The sequence below is a fragment of the Chrysemys picta genome, chromosome 3, assembly GCF_011386835.1.
Source record: "Chrysemys picta bellii isolate R12L10 chromosome 3, ASM1138683v2, whole genome shotgun sequence".
Lineage (NCBI taxonomy): Eukaryota > Metazoa > Chordata > Testudines > Emydidae > Chrysemys > Chrysemys picta.
Genome location: NC_088793.1, coordinates 158,900,355 through 158,920,863, shown reverse-complemented (window position 1 = coordinate 158,920,863; position 20,509 = coordinate 158,900,355). Strand labels below are relative to the sequence as shown.

The following is a 20,509-nucleotide window of genomic DNA, read 5'->3' as shown; positions in this document are numbered from 1 at the left end:
AAACGTGCGCCAGGGTCTCCCTCACGCCGCAGAAGAGGCAGGTGTCCCGGGACGGGGGTGAACCGTGCCAAGTACATGCCCATGCTCACGGCCCCATGAAGGAGCTGCCAACTGACATCCCCGGCAGGCCTTGGGAACAGGGTGGAGTATAGGCTGGCCCACCGGGGCTCCTCACCCTCTAGAAGTGGCAGGAGGTCCCGCCACTTTGTGTCGGGGTGTGACGCGAGAGTGAGGAAGTGCAGGGTGTGGAGCACGAGCGTGTATAGATGTTTCCTTGGCGCAGTCTGGAAACGAACCAGCTTCAAGTCGTATAGCCGGCTTACGGTGAAAGGGCGGGGAGGCCGGTTGGGTCCACAGGGCAGGGGCCCGCTACAGGAGAGTGAGAGAAGGCAGATATATTAGCCCCAGATTAAGCAGGTCCCTTTTCCCTGGGTAAGATAACGGGGCAGTTTCAGAAAAATCAGGAATTTTCTGAAACCAATTAAGGCAGACAGGCTAATTAGGACACCTGGAGCCAATTAAGAAGCTGCTAGAATCAATTAAGATAGGCAGGCTAATCAGGGCACCTGGTTTAAAAAGGACCTCACTTCAGTCAGTGAAGGGTGCGCAAGGAGCTGAGAGTGAGAGGGCGTGCTGCTGGAAGACCGAGGAGTACAAATGCTATCTGGTATCAGGAGGAAAGTCCTGTAGTGAGGATAAAGAAGGTGTTGGGAGGAGGCTATGGAGAAGTAGCGCAGGGAGTTGTAGCTGTCACACAGGTGTTACATGAAACTCTGTAGACAGCTGCGATCCACAGGGCCCTGGGCTGAAACCCAGAGTAGAGGGCAGGCCCAGGTTCCCCCCTCTCCCTTCCCCCTATTGGATATAAGAGAGGAGTTGACTTGGACTGTGAGTCCCACCAGAGGGGAAGGTCCCTGGCCTGTCCCCCTGACCCAAGGTGGGTCAGCAGAGACTGCGGGGATTGTTCTCCTTCCTTTTCCCCATGCTGGCCAGTGATGAGGTTAGCTGAATGAACGGCAGGTTTGAGCCACAAAAGTGTCCAAACTGAGGGCTGCCATGAATCTCTGAGGTGAGCAAATCCGCCAATAAGGGCTCACCAAGGCAGAGGAGGAACATTGTCACAGTCTTCAGATGGTCCAAAAAAGGACAGCCAGATTAAGACAGTATCGAAACACAACTTCTGGTGGAAATACACTATTCTCCAACACACAGCTTGCAGAGTTCCCCTGTGAGTCAGTAAGGCCTACATGGCACCAGTTCTTACTGATTTCCAGTTTAAATTGTTAATTATTCCAGTTGCCCCTCTGATTTCTTTACCTCAAAGTTTCTCCTCAACTCATTTTGCTTTGACTGGCTTGCCAGTAAAGCCTCTTCTGCTCTGCACAGCCTCTCTGTAAGCTCATTGGAGTTGTTTTCCAAATGATGTTTCACTGCTATTGCCTATGAGGAAAACACATCACATTTTATTTGTAGTCATATTTAATCTATTTTAAAAATTTAAAAATTCCTGATGTCCCTTGAAATGATGAGCTCCAAAGATACGTTATAAAACAAAGCAAAAAGAATAAGCTATGTTCTGCTTCCTCTTACAGAAAGAGAACTTTGGAGTAACTGTTGACTTCTGTGTTGTATAACTAAGAGCAGAATTTGGCCCTAATCCTTGAAACTCAGCATGAGGGCTTTAAAAAAGTACAATTAAAAATAGGCCAGATATCTGAAAAATCCATCCTCCTTTCACTGTCCAGTCCCGGGTTCTAGATTCTGTATCATACCAAAAACAGTACATGTTAAGGTAACACAAATCTTTAACTCAAGACTGGGCAAGGATATGAAAAATATTTTCAGGCACATTTTCAAGTATATAGTTGTAATGTATAAATATATTCATAATTTAAGCAATGTTTATAGTACAGTCTGTTAATCATTGGGAATCCTAACCAGAGCTTTCTTTTAAGTTCAATCATAAGGGCAGCAGATTTAACACTTGCTCTCAATTTTTTTTAACGTAACATATTTTGTCAAAGCAAGCACCTATTAGGTTTAGAAGATGCTTCCCCATTCCCACTCAGTCCTCAACTGCTCATTTGATAGGTAACGTTTAGGTGTTGGACTGATGATCAGCTATCACCAAATATGCCATTGAACAGCCAACAAACAGAAAGGATCAATACCAAACTAGACTCAGTTCTGTACAATCCAAATGTCGGAGAAAAACACAGTTCTCACTTTTTGTTTGGGTACAGCAAGTCAGATGCTTTATTTCTCTCACACAAATATCAAGAGATTGACAAATTACTCTACCTTTCCCACTTACTATATATTCAAGGAATAGGTTACATGTTCTTAAAAACCAGTATTTGTACACCTTAATTCCCTGTATTTATGGACCAACAAAGACATTCAGCTTGCACCTCTGTCTCCAGAACTACATTCTTCGGGGGAAAGGGAAATTAGTGTAGTGCTATGCTCAATCTTAAATTTATCACCTGACTTTATATCGCTATCTAAACCAGGAAGTTAACAAGACCATAACTGTGACACCACCAAATTCTAACTGGTTTTCAACCTTTTTAATCTGTTTTATATCTGTCATAAGAGCTCTATAGTACTCCAAATTAAAAAGGAAGTAAATTTATTACCAACATCAAGAGAGAAAAAAATGAGAATGAAATAATTTAGTTCCATTCTAGAAAGGAGTACGCTTTTCTGGATAAAAACCTTTAGACGTCCAAGTTTCAGTATGAATCGAGTGTTTCAAGAGTAAACATGGAAAGAAGAGTGTTTGTAGTGGTTAGTATTTTCTCCGCTGTAGAAAATGTTTGATTAATGTACTCACACAGCTAGGATGACACATAGCTATGCCGGACAGCTATCGTGGACAAATTTAGAACCTCTGTATTAAGTCAGTGTAGACCATGTGTATCAAAAATAAAAAAGCAGTTTTCTATTAGAGAGTGTGGGTAGAAAAGAAGCAGTGCTCAAATCCGAACAAGTCTAAAGGGAAGGGTTCCAGGGCATTACCCCCAAACTGCCTTTGGGCCCATCTGCTACCTCAGTTTACCTTCAATCTTGCATCAAACCAGCTATCACATGTGGCGATTTTACAGTAGTGCTCTCTTCCAGTTTGGTTTATTATCATAACACAACACTCAAACATACCCTTACCAGCCTCAATTATTCCTTTCCGTTTATAATGCCTCAAGTTTTTCCAGGTTTTTATCAGAACATGCCCATCCCTGCAGTCCAGCCCCTCCCTTAGCTGGGATTTCTGCATCCTGCAGGTCCATCAATGGAGGCTTATCCCTGCACAGTTTCCAGTTCCTTGTAAATCTCTTCCCCCGCAAAGTCTTCTGCCTTAGAGTTCTGGAAAATTGTCACCTGTCCTCTTCACAGGCTCTCTGCCTGGGAACTAAGGAGAGAGATAGTGTCTCTCTGAACTTTTGGGGCGTGGGGGGGGGTCTCTCTCTTGAATGACTACAGGCTGCCATGCATCTAAACCAGCAGGCCTGTTTAGATGCATGCTTCTGTCACATGACCCTTGTATTCATTCCCATCATACAGGGAGATGGGTTAAACCTGAGAAAAAGTGCAGCTGTGCCCCAGTCTTTGAATGGACCAGCTCACCCTGTGACAGGAACATAGCGCAGCTTGCTCTGACCTGTGATGTATTTAGTTGCACTTAAATATTAGTCATGTATAGATCTTTAAACACAAAAAAGAGGACAGTTAAAATTTTACATAAAATAAAAACTCAGCATCACCACTTCCATTTGAATAGTTGAGATATTAAAAATCCTACGTTGTCAAGTTCTGCCCGTAGACCATTGTAATCGTTCTTGGCTTGCTGCAAGTCCTGGTTGAGTTTTATCTCGTTGCACTGCTGGGCCACTGTCTGTAAGGCACGGAGCTGACGTAATACTTCCTAGAAATGTAGAAGATGGGGGAGGGGGAGGGAGGAGGGAGAAACACACTCCTGTTACATGTTTCTAGTCAAGTTACTATAACTATTAACACTGGAAAACATGGGGGAGGGACTGTAAATAGTCTCTGTAAATAGTTACTAATTACACTAAAGCCCTCTCTTACAGAAGCAAAAAGAGTTTAAAAACCATTTTTAAGTAAAGCCTAAATTCGGTTATGGCCACTAATGGCCAGGACTCAGTTTGGCCAATCAGAGTAGCCTACTGAATCTGTTACACCAATACAGAAACAACAAGGAGTCTGGTGGCACCTTAAAGACTAACAGATTTATTTGGGCATAAGCTTTCGTGAGTAAAAACCTCACTTCAGAAGTGAGGTTTTTACTTACGAAAGCTTATGCCCAAATAAATCTGTTAGTCTTTAAGGTGCCACCAGACTCCTTGTTGTTTTTGTAGATACAGACTAACACGGCTACCCCCTGATACTTCACACCAATACAGGTGGATCAAAAAAATACTAGCAAATATTGGAATGAAGCTTATGTATTAATTCAAAAGTAGATCTCCATAACAACATTGAGCATTACAACTAAGCAACCAGACTAATCCCCAATAATCATGATCCTTTGGGGGAAAAAATTCCCTTCTTTGCTATGATTACATGTTTAACTTACTGCTGTAAAAATGTTTTTTGTGAGGAAACTGCCTTAGTTTTTTTCAATTTGACTTAACATAAGACTGAGTAGCAACAGAAGTTTGGTAGAGGGGCATTCACTCCTCCCGCCTCAGTTCTGGGGGAGCAGAACTTCACTAATGCACACCTCCGAAGATCCTTAGGAATCTAGCCCATCTCCTGCAATCTTTAGAAGATGCAAAGTAGATATCCATCCAGGTATAATTAGTTTTTGAGGCTTCTTCCCAGCCCCACAGTCCTTATGATTGGGGCTCTACATGAATTTGAGAGAGAATTTATGTGGGGGAATAGGGCTATGAGGGACACAGGACTTTTAGTAGAGGGTGTTGAGGTTGGTAAGGAAAAGAGAGAGCTAAGTGGGGGAGCAGAAAGTGGAGGAAGATAGGGAAGGGAAAGCACTAGTGGCGTCTCCTGGCAACAAACCTCTCTGCCAAACTTCTCTTGGCAGCAGTTGCAGGACTCCCCTCTAACAAATCACAACAGGTTTGTCAGATGGAGAAGGTAGTGAAGTGCTAGTGCTTCCCCTCTGCTTTCTCCTAAGCACCCTCCTATTCTCCAGCAAGACACCTGCTCGATCCCATGTCCTCAAGTACCCCCACAGCCTGTTTCCACTCTCATTGCCAGCCAGAGATCCATCCTATGAAGTCCCCAACCCTCTTGGATCCCGGTGATCCACTTCCCCAAATCTTTATGTCTCCCCCACTTACCCCCAGCCCCTCTGCCCTCATACCCTTTCCAAAGGCCCACTCCTACCCTGGGCTGGCCTGCCAGGAGCAGAAGAATGCAGGTGGGGAGGGTCACACTCAGGAATAAGTGAGCCAATTACTAGCAAAATGTTCACACTTTTTTCTGATTTTTTTATCATCTAACTATAAATTAGAGGTGAACAAATTGGTAGCCTGCCTGCCCGGCCTACCTTGAAGAAATACGGATTCACTTCCTCTTACCAAGTTATAACCACCAGACTACTATTATCAACAGGTAGGGAACATGGCTTTAGTCAATTTAATTCGTGGTAGGCCAATACATTGTTTCACTAACAAATGCAGATCCATCCAGCTGCCAAACTAAAAGAAAAGAAAAAATTCAAATAAAAGTAGCAAGGGAGAGTGTGACAAAGGAGAAAAAAATGAAAGAGGGAAGGTCAGAGTGGAGATACTTAAAATATTTTCCCACTAACTTTCCCTCAATTTGAATACGAGCTACTAAAATTTGCCCCTTAGTAGCAAAATCAGAATATCATGTTACAAAAAAGTTATTTTCTTTACACTAACTGGTTTCTTTTGAGCTGTTTTGGCTACATGGATCCTGCTCTAGGTATGCATGTGCCCCATGTGCATGAGATTGGGTTCTTTTGGGTTGACAGTGCACAGTGTAGCATCAGCAGGTATCTTAATATGCACGCACGCACACACGCACCCCCCTCACACACACATAACACCTGCGGGCAAAGCAGGCCCAGCCACTTCTCATTTCTTTGCCAATACAGAATCCCAAAACTAATGGATTTCACAATAGTAGAGAAAGAGGACTGGTTGTGGGGTCCATGTGGGCAGAACAGCCAGAAGAACCAGAATTACTGTAAGGTAAGTCTCCCACTATCTGTTAACATGGATCTCACTTTAGGTGACTAACAGTTATCTCCCTATGGAGGGGGATGTCAAGAGTCTAATTTACATAAAGACTGCAGGACTGCCCTAACAAACTGGGCATCAGATCTAGTAGTTGCAACTAGCGAGTAGTGCTGAATAAAAGTAGGCAATGAGCTCCAACTGGCTCCCTAGCAAATTTCTGACATAGGAACCTTCCTCAAGCATGCCCATGTCACTTGGGGCCTAGTATAGTTTGCTTTAATATGATAGGGTTACCTAGGGTTACCATTCGTCCGGATTTACCCGGACATGTCCTCCTTTTTGTGCTAAAAATAGCGTCCGGGGGGAATTTGTAAATCACTCAAAATGTCCGGGATTTCCCTCCCCCGGCAGAGCAGAGCGAGCGGCTGGGAGGGCTGCAGGGAAGTCACGGGCTGGACTCCGGAGCAGCTGTAGAGGAGCTCCTCCTCCTCCCTCCCTCCCTGCATTCTGAGCCGGCAGCTCTCCCCTGCAGCCCGGCTCCGGCAGCACTGTGCAGGGCCAGGGACCGGGTTTTGTTGTGCTGGGGAGCGCAGCCACGTGTCCGGCTCGCACAGAGCCCAACACCATGTTCTGAGCAGCAGGGTAAGGGGGCCAGGGGGCAGGAGAAGGGGCAGGGAGGTTCTGGAGGGGGCAGTCAAGAAACGGGGGGGTCGGGAGTTCATGGGGGGGCTTTTTGGGGGGAGTGGAAAAAGTTTTGGGCAGTCAGGGTACAGGTAGGGGGTAGGGTCCTGGGGGGCAGTTGGGGGGGGTCTTAGGAGGGGGCAGTTAGGGGACAAGGAACAGGGAGTCTTAGGTAGGGGGTGGGGTTCTGGAGGGCAGTTAGGAGCAGGGGTCCCAGGAGGGGGCAGTCAGGGGACAAGGAGCAGGGGTGTGGGGGGCTGGGAGTTCTGGGGGAGAGCTGTCAGGGGGCAGGAGTGGGGAGAGGGATCGGAGCAGTCAGGGATGGGTTGGGAGTTCTGGGGGGGGCTGTCAGGGGGTGGGGAGTGGTTGGATGGGGCATGGGAGTCCCAGGGGTCTGTCTGGGGGTGGGGGTGTGGATAAGGGTTGGGGCAGTCAGGGGACAAGAGGCAGGGAGGCTTAGATAGGGGGTGGAGTCCTGGGGGGCAGTTAGGGGCAGGGGTCCCAGGAGGGGGCAGTCAGGGGACAAGGAACGGGGGGAGGGTTGGGGGTTCTGGGGGGCGGGAAGTGGGAGGGGCAGGGGCGGGGCTAGGGCGGGGCTCCTCCCGTCCTCTTTTCTGCTTGCTGAAATATGGTAACCCTAGTGTTACCATTCATCCAGATTCCCCCAGACATGTCCGGATTTTTGAGCTAAAAATAGCATCTGGGGGGAATTTGTAAATGTCCGGACTTACCCCCCATGCAGAGCACGCGCGGCTAACAGGGTAGCCGGCTGGATGGTGCCACTTACATGGGGCTCCGACAGCCAGAGAGAGCCCCTCTTCCTCCCCCCTGCAGCAGAGATCACTCCCTCCCTCCCTCCCTCCCTGCATTCGCAGATCGCCTCCGGCAGTCTGGAGCTCTGCCCCCGCTCCTCCTCCCCTGCCAGCCAGCCTGCCGGGACGAACGGCTCCGGGCATTCCTGAGCAAGCTCACAGAGACGTTAGGTGAAGGCCAACAACAAGGGGGCCAGAGGGTCGGAGAAGGGGCAGGGAGGTTTTGGATGGGGCAGTCAAGAGACGGGGGGTTGGGAGTTCGGGGGGGAGTATGGATAAGGTTTTGGGCAGGTAGCGGGTAGGGTCCTGGGGGACAGTTGGGGGGGTCTTAGGAAGGGGCAGTTAGGGGATAAGGAACAGGGAGGCGTAGGTAGGGGCTGGGGTTCTGGAGGGCAGTTAGGAGCAGGGATCCCAGGAGGGGGCAGTCAGGGGACAAGGAGCGAGGGGGGGGGTTGGCAGTTCTGGGAGGGGCTGTCAGGGGGCAGGAGTGGGGAGAGGAATCGGAGCAGTCAATGGGACTGGGAGCAGAGGGGTTTAGATGGGTCGGGAGTTCTGGGGGGGCTGTCAGGGGGTGGGGAGTGGTTGGATGGGGTGTGGGAGTCCCAGGGGTCTGTCTGGGGGTGGGGATGTGGATAAGGGTTGGAGCAGTCAGGGTACAGGTAGGGGGTAGGATCCTAGGGGGCAAGTTAGGATTGGGGGGGTCTCAGGAGGGGGCAGTCAGGGGACAAGAGGCAGGGAGGCTTAGGTAGGGGGTGGAGTCCTGGGGGGCAGTTAGGGGCAGGGGTCCCAGGAGGGGGCAGTCAGGGGACAAGGAGCTGGGGAGAGGGTTGTGGGTTCTGAGGGGGGCAGGAAGTGGGAGGGGCAGGGGCGGGGCTAGGGCAGGATGGGGCGGGGCTAGGGCGGGGCTCCTCCCATCCTCTCTTTTGCTTGCTGAAATATGGTAACCCTATAATATGAGAAGGTGGATCTAATTTATTTAGTTCACAGAAGATCTTTATGCAGTCAAATATCCATTTCAAAAGTCTCTGGGTTGAAATAATGAGCCCTCTAGACCTGTCTCAAATATTACAAAAAAAGTTCTAGGCCAGTTATGGAAAGGCTTTGTTCTATGGAGGTGGTAGAAAAGTGCCCTAAAGACACCACTCATATGAAGTTTTGCCTCTCCAGGAGTCAAATGAGGTTTTGGGGGAAACACTGAGGGTCTATGCCCTGATGCAAACAAAAGCCTGAGACCACTCTGAATAAGAACCTAGGGCGAGATCAAAGAAGAGTCATCTTGTCTTTGTCAAATATAGTAAAAGAGGTCCTGCCATTAACGCCTAAAGCTAGCTTATCCTTTGAGCAGAGATAACAGTCACCAAAAATCCTGTCTTGACAGACAGGTGATAAAGGCTTTAACAGGGACAGGGGGGAGATCATTAGGTCCAGGAATACAATACTTTGGTCCCAGGAAGGTCCCTCACTTGGGGAAGTGTAGTTGCTGTAGCCAACTACACTTGAGCACCACAATCTCCAGCGGCATGGTTCCAACGGAGGGCACAGGGCAGCCTCCATCAACATGGCTTTTAATCAGATATCCCTGTCTTTAAGAGTGCGAGGTCTGAAGATTTTGCAGATCCTACACTTCTCTTTAATATGTACCTCTCTGAGGCACTTAAGGCAGCTCGTGTTCAGGTCACTAATAGACATAGGTTTGCTGCACCCAGCCCATGGCTTAAACCCCAGGGACCCGGCCATACCCCGTCCTTGGGGCTATGTCCCTAATGGGATTCCGCTCCTAAATGCTAACTGCTAACACTACAGTAACGATATACAAGAAAAACCCAGAATCCAAAGTTAGAGAAACCACTATCGGACTTGTGAAAACACAAAGCGTTCCAACAACCGTCACTGGTGGAAAGAAGGAACTGAGAGGGCATGGGGCCAGCAGGCCCCAATGTACCAGCACATAAGCACAGGGTTCCAGAGGTTGCCAAAGCCGGCCCTAGGGGGTGCGCACACATCAAATATGGAATCGACATGAGCAAGCACTCAAAGAAGAAGAATCCAATGTTGCGTGCCTGAGGCACATATGCACCTAGAGTGGGATCTACATGGACAAATACTCAAGGAACAACTTGTTCACTCTGGTAACAGCAGTCTGGAGGCAACTTTAAACTTGTGAAAAAATGGGTCTTGTCTTACCTTTTCCCGTTCTTTTCTTTTCTCTTCTAAGGAGCGATGATTAATTTCAACTTCTCTTTGCCATTTCTGTACTCTTTCCATGGTTTGCTCCATCATTTCAGTCTATAAAAAGTTTAATCATAAATCACAGTGATGCAAGGGGAATATTTATTATTTGTACTACAATAGCAATCCCGCCCCCGCAATCAGGATTGAAACCCCACTTTAGTAGGCACTGTTAAAAAAAAAAAAAGACCACATACATACGAGGAAGTCATGGTCTCTGCCCCAAAACTGCTTACAGTCTTCCATGACCTAGTGAACACCCACACAGGTATCCCATCCCAAACTGATAACAGATTACACTTGGCTATAGTACAAGTGTGTGCTAAGTTTCAATAAATGAGCAGCAAAAACTAAAAAAAAAAACTAGAAGTGTTTAGGCACAAGAGATAAATTCAATGCAACTTTCAATTTACAGGGAATCAGCACATTGATTCAACTGAAAAAAATTAGTGAACTATTTTGAACAGCAAGAACAGAACAATTTTCATTGTTTAAAGTAGGTTAGACTGAAATTTTAAACAGAAAATCAATATGCTAAGAATTTCCTTTTTAGAGGAAATTCTCCTATTAGAAGTGTTTCAGTTTATCTGTCATTTTATTAAAATAATAGATTGCTTGTAATTTTGGTGGTTTATAAAGAACTAGAGTACACTGAAACCCCATTTAATAAATTCCCAGTGTAATTTCTATTGTGAAAACAATCTGCTGATAAAAGTCTGAAAGTTGTCCAAAGCACTCTACTATACATTTTCTCAGAACACAATACTACCGTCGCTCCTTTGCCTCTTACAGTTTCATTGTACTCACAGCATGTTAGGGAGACTTACAACCAATTTACCAGAAAGCTGTCCTAGCAGAATAATTGTTTTTCTCTTCACAGAACACATTTTTATTTTCTGAAATCTTTTCTTTAAGACAAGTAACTATTTTTAAAGGTAATAAAAAAGTGAACTGCTGATAAGATTTAAATCATCTTCATGGTTGGATACTTTTAAAGCAGAAGATGAACAATTTACTTGAATATAATTTTAACAGGATGTGAAAAATGCTACTGGCATATGTGGAGATATATTTCATTTTAATTTATGCTTTATTGAAGTGAGGAACTATGCAGAAGAAAAAATGCTGCTTTTACTTTATTTCTTAGTAGTTTAACACAGTACAGTACTGTATTTGCCTTTTGCAGGGGTGCGGGGGGGAAGGGAAAGGTGGTGTCTCTGCTGCTGCCTAATTGTGTTCTTCTGGTTCCAAATGAGATTTGTGTGGTTGACTGATCAGTTTGTAACTCTGGTGTTCGTAACTCTGAAGTTCTACTGTAAATTATGGAGCCACCATGAGCAAGCACATACATAGTTAAGCTTTGTTGGAGAACTGTGTAATGAATGTGTGTTAGTCAAATATGTACTAAGTAATGTTAGAGAAATTATTATATATAAGACTATAAGAAAATAGGAAGGAATTTTTGCTTTTTGTATGTATTTCTGCTGCTTTAGATTTTGCTGAAACAGTCTGTAAATCAGAAAACTGGTTTGTGTGTCTCAGATATAAAGTTCTTGACCAAGCAGAGAGCAGGGTAGAGAAGAGAGCTGTTAGCTTTCAGTAAGTCAGGTACAATCCCTCATCCTCCACCCGTCCAACAAGTAAAAACTCAAGACCACAAAAACAGATGAGTAAAAAGAATAAAAATTGCTGTAATGTAAGTACAACTGCATGGAGCCAGTGAGCGTGACAGCAAGGAATAGATGCATTCGGAACTACACAGATATAAGTAAGTTTTAGTAGAATAAGCAAAAAATTTATTAATTTGGGTTAGTTATTGTGATTTATGCAGGAGAATCTTTTAATTAGGAGGTTAGAGTGGAATATATACAGATAAAGACACAGATGAGGTAGCTTGCTATACTGAGTCTGTGCAAAGTTACAGAATTAATTAAAAAATAGATGGTTGACATAATAGTGGAGAAGATACAGAGGAAAAATAGCCAAGCATAGCAGAGATTTGAAAAGAGTCACCCTTTCCCCAAGAAAGATAACTTGAGCATTTCATTTTCTTGTCTTATCTTTTTTTGCATGTTTATGTAATTCATAGGTGATAGTAGCATTGTCTGAAAACATATATAATAAAGGCTAAAATAAATTGTTTCAGCCTAAATTGAAGTGGATTTGGTTCTCACCCAACAGGTTGACATTGGCATTTAAAATGGAACTAAAAATCCCTGTTTCACAGTATAATAAATTAATCTACTTTCCAAGTTTAGCAGAGTTAGATGACATTAATTTTCTGCATAAAATAGTTTCTTACTTTGCCAAAGAAAACAATTTAAAAAAAAATCACAATATTAATAAAATTCACCACTTGTTCTCTCACCTTTTTCTTGCCTTTGAATATTCCAGTGACAGACCACCCCAGACTCTTCATATATTCCATATTTAATAATATAATTTGTAATTCAATCAGATTTCAAACTCATTTAACGAAGCTAGACTGTAATAAGAAAAGCTCTTAACAGTCACACCTAGAGGTTATGGTGACAGAGCTATGCCAGTAACTCAGGTGATTTATAAGTAGCATCATTGTGACATCAGAAGTAGCAACCAATCAATCTTTCCTCTGCAATTTGCTCAGTAACTCAGGTGATTCATAAGTAGCATCATTGTGACATCAGAAGTAGCAACCAATCAATCTTTCCTCTGCAATTTGCTATCAGTCACTGAAGTGGAGAGGGCCTAGTCACAGGTCAAAAGTTCTCATTGTTAAATTACTTGAACATCTGTATACAAACATGGTCATAACACTGGATTGGCTCAATGTCCCTGGCCTCAACCTACTCCCAGCCAAGACCATCTCTCGATGGGCTCCTCACAGAGGTAGCAAAGAACAGCCCTTACTGTACCTCTCCAGAGGGAAATTCTTAACCCCCATTCACGTGATGGTATAATCTTCAGCATCCTGTATATAGGGTGTAACATTCTTAAGTAGGCAGCAGAATCTGCATGCATCCATTAAAACCCTGACAGCAAAGGGTAGGTGACAACCATCACATCTACAGAAGACACATGTGGGGGTCCCTTTCTCCATGGCAACATAACTTCTTTCATCTAAGTGTGTATGGAGGGGCACAAAGGGGATGGGAAAAGAGTTAAGCTAAAGATAAATATGAAGAATCATGGAATCCATGACTTGCATGAGCTACAATGTTCTACCAAATGCACAGGAAAATTGTGGAGCTGCAGCAATTGGCAGAGGCCAAAACATTCAGCTGGACTTCCCCATGTTCTCAGGAATTCCTGTAGCCCCTCAGAGTTTCTCCACTAATCTCAACTCAGAGTGCCTGCAAAGTTCAGAAGCTCCACCAGAACCTGCAGTCCTCCTCGTAACAACAGAACCTGAGGAATACAGACTGGTTAACCCCTATCATACTTCTAAGCACTACAATCTTCCCTGTTACTTAGCTCCCCCATTGTTCTCTGCATAACACTGGGGACTCTCTGCCAGCTTTCTTTCTTTGCATGGAAAAGATTTCAAAATGTCTTAAAAAAATAATCAAGAAAATCCCCAGGCAGAAACCAAACCAAACAAATCATTAAAATATGTGAGTAAAGTTGACAGTACATGTAAGTGTTTTTTTAAATTCATAATAATGCTACAGTTATTAAAAACAAACAAAATCAAGCATTAGAAACCAAGGTAATTCAGAGTTAAGATCAAAATAAAAGACAGCCTAACATTTGAAAGTAGGCAAGTCCCTCTGCTCCTAAAGCAGGGGTGGGCAAATTTTTTGGCCCGAGGGCCACATCGGGGTGTGAAACTGTATGGAGGGCCGGGTAGGGAAGACTGTGCCTCCCCAAACAGCCTAGCTGCTTTACATATTTCCACAACAGAAATATATCAGTCATGATGCCTAAGCTCTGGTAGAATAAATGCTGAATGAAGCAGGCGAATCCATATTAACCACTTATTAAACAGGCCCTCACACAGTCATCTATGCACCTAACTGGATGAAGATCTAAAAGATTTCATCCTTTGCAAATTAACATGCCAAAGCACGTCTGACATTCAACATAGAGAGCATAGCAGCAGCCTTAGAAGCGGGTGGTTCAGAGAAAAATAGAGGCAGATGAATCTGCTAGTTCAGATGTAAGTCTGTGACAACTGTCAGTAGGAACACAGGATGTGTCCTAAAGACGCTTTGTCCGGACCTAAGATAGCAGAAGTTGGCTTTCAGCAGGGAGTTGGACTAGATGACCACCTGAGGCCCCTTCCAACCCTGATATTCTATGATTATATGACCCAGGGCCTGAAGCTAGTCTCATTGCTTTACCCATTAAGTACATCTGGAGCAGGGCTTCTCTAGATTTGCAGGTCCTGCAAGTGAAGGACTTGCAAATAGCACATTTTCCAGGGATATTCCCCCAGACAAAACAAATATTTTAAATGCCAAACATTAAAGGGTATAGTGCCCTTGTTTGATGGGCAGTATGTAAATCCAGGGGACTTAGAAGAAGCCATCCTGGCACCAGAAAGAAATAGCTATTCTTGTTAAAAAACCAAAATGCCAATGGGCAACAACTAACCATCCCTATCTATACTATGCACAAATTTGAAAAGAGCCAGTTATTTTGTTAGCACTGCTCACTGCCCATGTTCTTCTCGAAGCCAGGAGGCATGAGAAGAACTGAGTGGTGGCTGGCCTGCTCCACCCTTTTATGCCCTCGGTGCAGGACATGAGGCCGCTCAAGGTGCATGAGACTCTGAACATGGGTGAGTGGGGTACATTGCACACTGTCAGCAAACTGTGCACATGGATAACCACTCGAAGGGGAAAAAGTTACAAAGGGATAGCAGTGGTCTGTTCACTAAACTGATAATACACTGGCTTTTACAAATTGTCCTAGAGCCAGTACAAAAAGCCGTTGATCAAAACACCAGTTCAGTATGGAGACCTAATCTTGCAAACTCTTATGTGAAGGACTTGAAAACAGCACATTTTCCAGGAAGAAAGATTAGAGGCTAGAGTCACTGACGAGGCAGAGTTGAGGTTGTTTGAGAGCCTTAATGATACATTTCCAAATTTTTAAATGTTGGGTTGCGATTTACGTTTAACTTAAAAATACATGAAATTCAAAGTTAATATTTGTTAGTTTTAATTACTACAAATTTATTGTAAGGGACTCTCATTCTTAACTCGAGTTTACCCAAGTATTTAGCCTGTGATAGTTTAGAATCCAAGTAACTTTCCCCTGAACTTATGGTAGTTTAGGCTGAAAATGTTAAACTATATGACAGTGTCCCTTTAAGGTCACAATTGGCCACCAGGTGTCATTCTTGCTCTATGTAATATTATTGGTAGGGACTACGGTCCATTTTGGTCAATTTTACCGTCATAGGATTTTAAAAACCATAAATTTCATGATTTCAGCTATTTAAATCTGAAATGTCACAGTGTTGTAATTGTAGGGTCCTGATCCAAAAAGGTGGTGTGTGGGGGGGGAGGGGTCACAATATTATTGTGGGACGGGGCGTTTGCAGTGCTGCTACCCTTACCACTGTGCTGCTGATGATGGCGGCGCCGCCTTCAAGCTGGGAGGCCGGAGAGTGGTAGCTGCTCGCTGGGAGCCCAGCTTTGAAGGCAGAGCTACTGTCAGCAGCAGCACAGAAGTAAGGATGGCATGGTATGGTATTGTCACCCTTACTTCTGCGCTGTTGCAGGTGGGGCACTGCCTTCAGAACTGGGTGCCTGGCCAACAGGCACTGCTTTCTGGCTGCCCAGCTCTGAAGGTAGCACAGAAGTAAGGACCCTCAATTTGAGAAACACTGGTCTCCCCCATGAATCTATATAAATAGGGTAAAAGTACACAAATGACCAGATTTCATGATCCGTGATGCGTTTTTAATGGCTGTGAATTTGGTAGGGCCCTACTGGAGAAGATGTTCCAGATCTTCAGTGAATCATGCCCAAAGGCATGAGGCTGCAAGATGCTAAGTACCTGCTGAGAAGTGCTTGGACCCTTGCAGAAAATGGCAAGCTAATTAAGAACTTAAGGTTGTCCAACATAATGCATACTTTCAATTCATTATCCTCAGGATGTTCTAAGAAACATTATTCAAGTATCTTGAATCTTGTAAATATGACTGAATATTTGACACACACTACTGCTAACAATCATTATAAAAGCAGCTAGAAGATGCCTGGTGCAACATGGTACAGTGCCTGGGCAGTACCTTGATCATGTTGTGCTGTCATTCTATTCAATTCATCTCTAATTTTGCGCAAAACAGAATCTTTTTTCTGTGAATTCCAATTTTGTTTTCTCCGGCTGGTGTTGAATTTCTTGAAGTTTGTTCATATGGAATTTCTTTTCTTTTTCTTGATCTTGTAGCAGATATTCCAGTTCTTGAACTTTAAAGTTTAATTCTTAATTTAAAAGAAAAAGGATTAATATGATGCCTTCTACTTAAAAAGGTATTTACTGTATTAGTATTTTAAAGCAGCCTACACATTCTAATTAGACATATTCTATGCACTTGATAAGATGCAAATAAAAAAATAACTACTTAAAAACTGCTTATCAGGTTAAATATGTAGCAATATAAAAAAAATTTAAAATCTATTATCAAATTAGGAAAATTGAAAGGCCTTTAAAAGTCTAGTTGGCACAATTTAGGTTTATTTTTTGAGCTTGGATAGTGACTGTAGATCAGTTTCACTTTGTTTTTTACTAGCTTCATTTTCTGATTCTTATGCATTGGCACAACATCGCAGTGTTTAGGCTACAAATTTTGCAGAGGCTCTTTGTCAGGGGTTCTCAAACTGAGGGTCGGGACCCCTCAGGGGGTCTTGAGGCTATTATGTGGGGGGGTCACAAGCTGTCAGCCTCCACTGCAAACCCTGCTTTGCCTCCAGCATTTATAATGGTGTTAAATATAGTAAAAAGTGTTTTTAATTTCTACGCGGGGGGGCACTCGCAGAGGCTTGCTATGTGAAAGGGGTCACCACTACAAAAGTTTGAGAATCATTGCTCTTTGTTTATAAGAACTACCTCCACTGGAATTTTCTAAAACGTTATTGAAACATTTCTATTTGGTCTTAAGTTTTGAAAAAGCTGTTTCTTAAGAAAAACTATTACAAACCAGTGTTTGGGGCCAAATTTAACCAAATAGTGTTCATTTAACTTATTCAATGCATGTCTCCCTTTTTGGAAGGGGCTTTAGTAAATATAATATAGGGTCTTTTTTTCACATCGCTAAAACACTGCGTATCTAAAAATCAAAACTGCTTTTGTCATGATACACATGTGTGTGTTTGGGGAGGCTCAGAATCTATAGTTTCTTTTCCACAGACTTCAATGGTATTTTGCACACGAAGAACAGTAATCATCAATTTCAGATTATTAGCATGTGAAATAAATGATCTGATCATTCTTTTATGAAGACCTATTCCACTGGTACTCTATCTGCAAACAAACAGATGGCAGCCAATAGCAGTTGAGAATTTTCCTTTTTTCGGTCATTGACCCTTCACCCTGCCCCATCCCCTTCCTCCTCCCCCCCCTTCAGCCCCCCCCAACCAAACAAACAAAAAAAAAACAACCTTCAGGCTTCCAAAGCTGAAACTTCATCTTAGGTTTGCAATTAACTTTACGATGTGACCGTGCATATAAACTAAGCCTTGAATGAAAACTCTTCCCATTTAAACTAATGGTAAGCAAAGGGTGAGTGTTTGAATTGAGACAACTATCCTGCAGAACAGCATTACCATTTAAAAAATTATCTTTTCCGAAGACCATTTGCCAACGATTTTGGCTTAATTGGATTAAAGTAGAAATCTAAGAAAGGAGACCCATCCAGTCACTGAAAAAAAAAATGGAGGATACAGACACTGTCCCAAACACTTCCAACAATGTAACAAAATTTACTGACAGAAAATCTGAAGACCAAAGACAGATGGCAGAGCAGAAGACATGAAATGGCCTTAAGTCACCGGTCACCTTATCTGCTGAAGATAAGGTTCATACTATAGTGTTTATTAAATGTTTACAAAGACTTCCAAGGGAATATTCTGCACAGCTGCACTGACACTATGGCTACACTACAGCTTAAGTCGACATAAGTTGTGTTGCTCAGTCGTGTGAATTAGTCACCCACCTGAGCAACATAACTTACACAGAGTTAAGCTTCAGTGTGGACAGCACTGTGTCGGCAGGAGACATAGCTACCACCGCTTGCGGGGCCCGGAGTAATTAAGCCAGCGGGAGATCTCTATCCCATCGGCTTAGAATGGCTACACTAGAGAGCTTAAGCTTAAGCTCTCTAGTGTAGCCGTAGGGGGGATGGTGGGGGAAAAGACTTCTCAGTTGAAGAAGCTCCAGATGCTCATTCTACTATGGTTTTAGTTTATCCAGGCAAGGATCTCCATGAAAAATGAGTTCTTGATAGAACAGATTACTCTACAGAATCTTCCAAAGAATTAAATTCAAAAACACAATAAAACAAGTCAGTTTCTTAGCTCTGTTAATTTTTTCATACTGGAAAAACTTTATAAATCAATAAAATAATTAATAAACATGTACATAGTGTTTTTTACCCAGAGATCTCAAAACATCTTACAAGTTGAGTAGGTATTTTACCCCTATTTTATATATAATAGTCTTCAGTGAAGTCCTTAAACACTTGCATCTGAAGAAGTGAGGTTCTTATCCACGAAAGCTTATGCTCCCTATACTTCTGTTAGTCTTAAAGGTGCCACAGGACCCTCTGTTTCCTTAAACACAGAGGGTTTTAATTATCTTTAAAAAAATAAGATGTTCTTATTTACAAAATAGATTTAAAGTCAACTACACTTGCACGATACCTTGGTTCTGTGTTTTTAATTGCTCGATGACAGAAGAATTATTACAATTGTCAAAGAAACTGTTGTTGAAATCTGTCTTCTTTGATCTTAAGCCACAGTGGCTAGGAGTTGCCTCTTGTTCCCATGGAGAATGGGAAAAGTAAAACTTCTCTAAAGGGGTTTCTTGACTGCTGGATGAGGGACAGCTTGGTGTCTTTTCTTGTTGCCACGAGAACACCGATGAAGAAGCCTGATGCCGAGCAATCTCTCTGTGACTCTTAGTACTTTGAGGATGAGAATGATTTATTTTCTATTTAAAAAGAGGGGGGGAAAGCATATCTACCTTTACACAGCTGACAATTCATAAGAGAATTAATTCACTACTGTATGGTGGAAATAAGATAGGGCAATTGGTCAAGCTGTCAGTTACAATTTTTGATAACAGAGTCAGCGACACAGATCATCCATCAACACAAAGTATTATATGATTCACACGAGTCTGCTTTTATACCCCCAGCAGTCAACTGACTGGAATACTTTGCTGATTAACATCACAGGCAGCTGAAGAGCGTTGGGAGAGTACTATCTGCAATTCAAATATATCTAAGCTGGCCAGCATCTCAAGGACAAGAAGTTTGACTTGTGGTTCCTTATATTTAGTAGATCAAGTTTTTTGTTTTGTTTTTTAAGAGAGGCATCCTATCAATTAACATTGAGGTACCGTCCCTGCACATTCCTCACGATCAGATCAGTTTTGTAAAGCTAGATGTTGACATGTATAATATTCATTTTTGTACTTCATTCTAGACCTACTGTAAATTAGTTCTGATCCTCATTTGTGTTCTGTGGACAAATATAGCTACATTTTAGACTATGGGCTCTATTCATCTCCAAATGTGTGGTGATCCCATTAGCAAGAATTCTACATGTAAATCATTCCACACACAAGAAAGAGACTCATTTATTTACAAAATACCTCGACTCCAAAAACATGTTTTGGCTCTAATATCAGATATTTTTCTGTCCCTAAACCTCTGACTGCCAGAAGCCGGGACTGGATGACAGGGGATGGATCACTCAATAAATTGCCCTGTTCTGTTCATTCCCTCTGAAGCATCTGGCACCATCTGGAACCCCGGATAATGGGCTAGATGGACCATTGGTCTGATCCAGTAGGGCCAGTCTTATGTTCTAAAAATACAAAAAAGCTGCTATTGATACTTGCAGAACTTGGTTTTTCAATACATCTAACATTTGAATGGTGTTTTTGACTAAAGCACTAAGGGCCCCAATACTGTGTGATTATTTACATGAAAACAATACGTTTAAAAAGTCCTTTTTGTGTATTCTAATTAGTACTAACTTTTCTAAAATGCTGCCAGGAAATTAACCATACCCACTGCTTACTCTTCTTAAATCTATACTTTAATCTCAATGGCATGACCAGTGAGCAAATTTAATTTTACCAGTTTCCCTGAAAAATCATATGGCTAATTTTGAAGAACTGCACCTTTCTCCATTTCACACATTAAATGAGATTATAATGCTGAGATACTCTATACCCATACTTTAATCTGGATATTTCTCAGATCTGCCTCCAGGTTTTTTCTTTCTTCGACTTCTTTATTGTATTTTTCTTGGAGTTCTTCAAACTTAGACTCTACAAATTGACAATGAATATTTGCTAATAATCTGGTTCATTTTATACATAATATCTTTCCTATTCCATTTCTTATGTCTAATATTAGACAAGGGTGAGAAATGCAAC

The 20,509-nt window shown here is 43.0% G+C and overlaps 1 protein-coding gene across 1 annotated transcript in view; it reads right to left on the bottom strand.

The window, feature by feature from the left end:
- LOC122174355 (centromere protein F-like) overlaps window positions 1-20,509 on the bottom strand; it is a 58,613-nt gene that overhangs the window by 16,298 nt on the left and 21,806 nt on the right. Inside the window, exons 9-13 of the mRNA XM_065590627.1 lie at window positions 18,763-19,051; window positions 16,134-16,326; window positions 9,866-9,967; window positions 3,800-3,922; window positions 1,318-1,440 (exon numbers count right to left, since the gene is read on the bottom strand). Of these exons, the coding sequence (XP_065446699.1) occupies window positions 1,318-1,440; window positions 3,800-3,922; window positions 9,866-9,967; window positions 16,134-16,142 (357 nt within the window). The 5' untranslated portion in view covers window positions 16,143-16,326; window positions 18,763-19,051. The remainder of the gene's footprint in view (window positions 1-1,317; window positions 1,441-3,799; window positions 3,923-9,865; window positions 9,968-16,133; window positions 16,327-18,762; window positions 19,052-20,509) is intronic.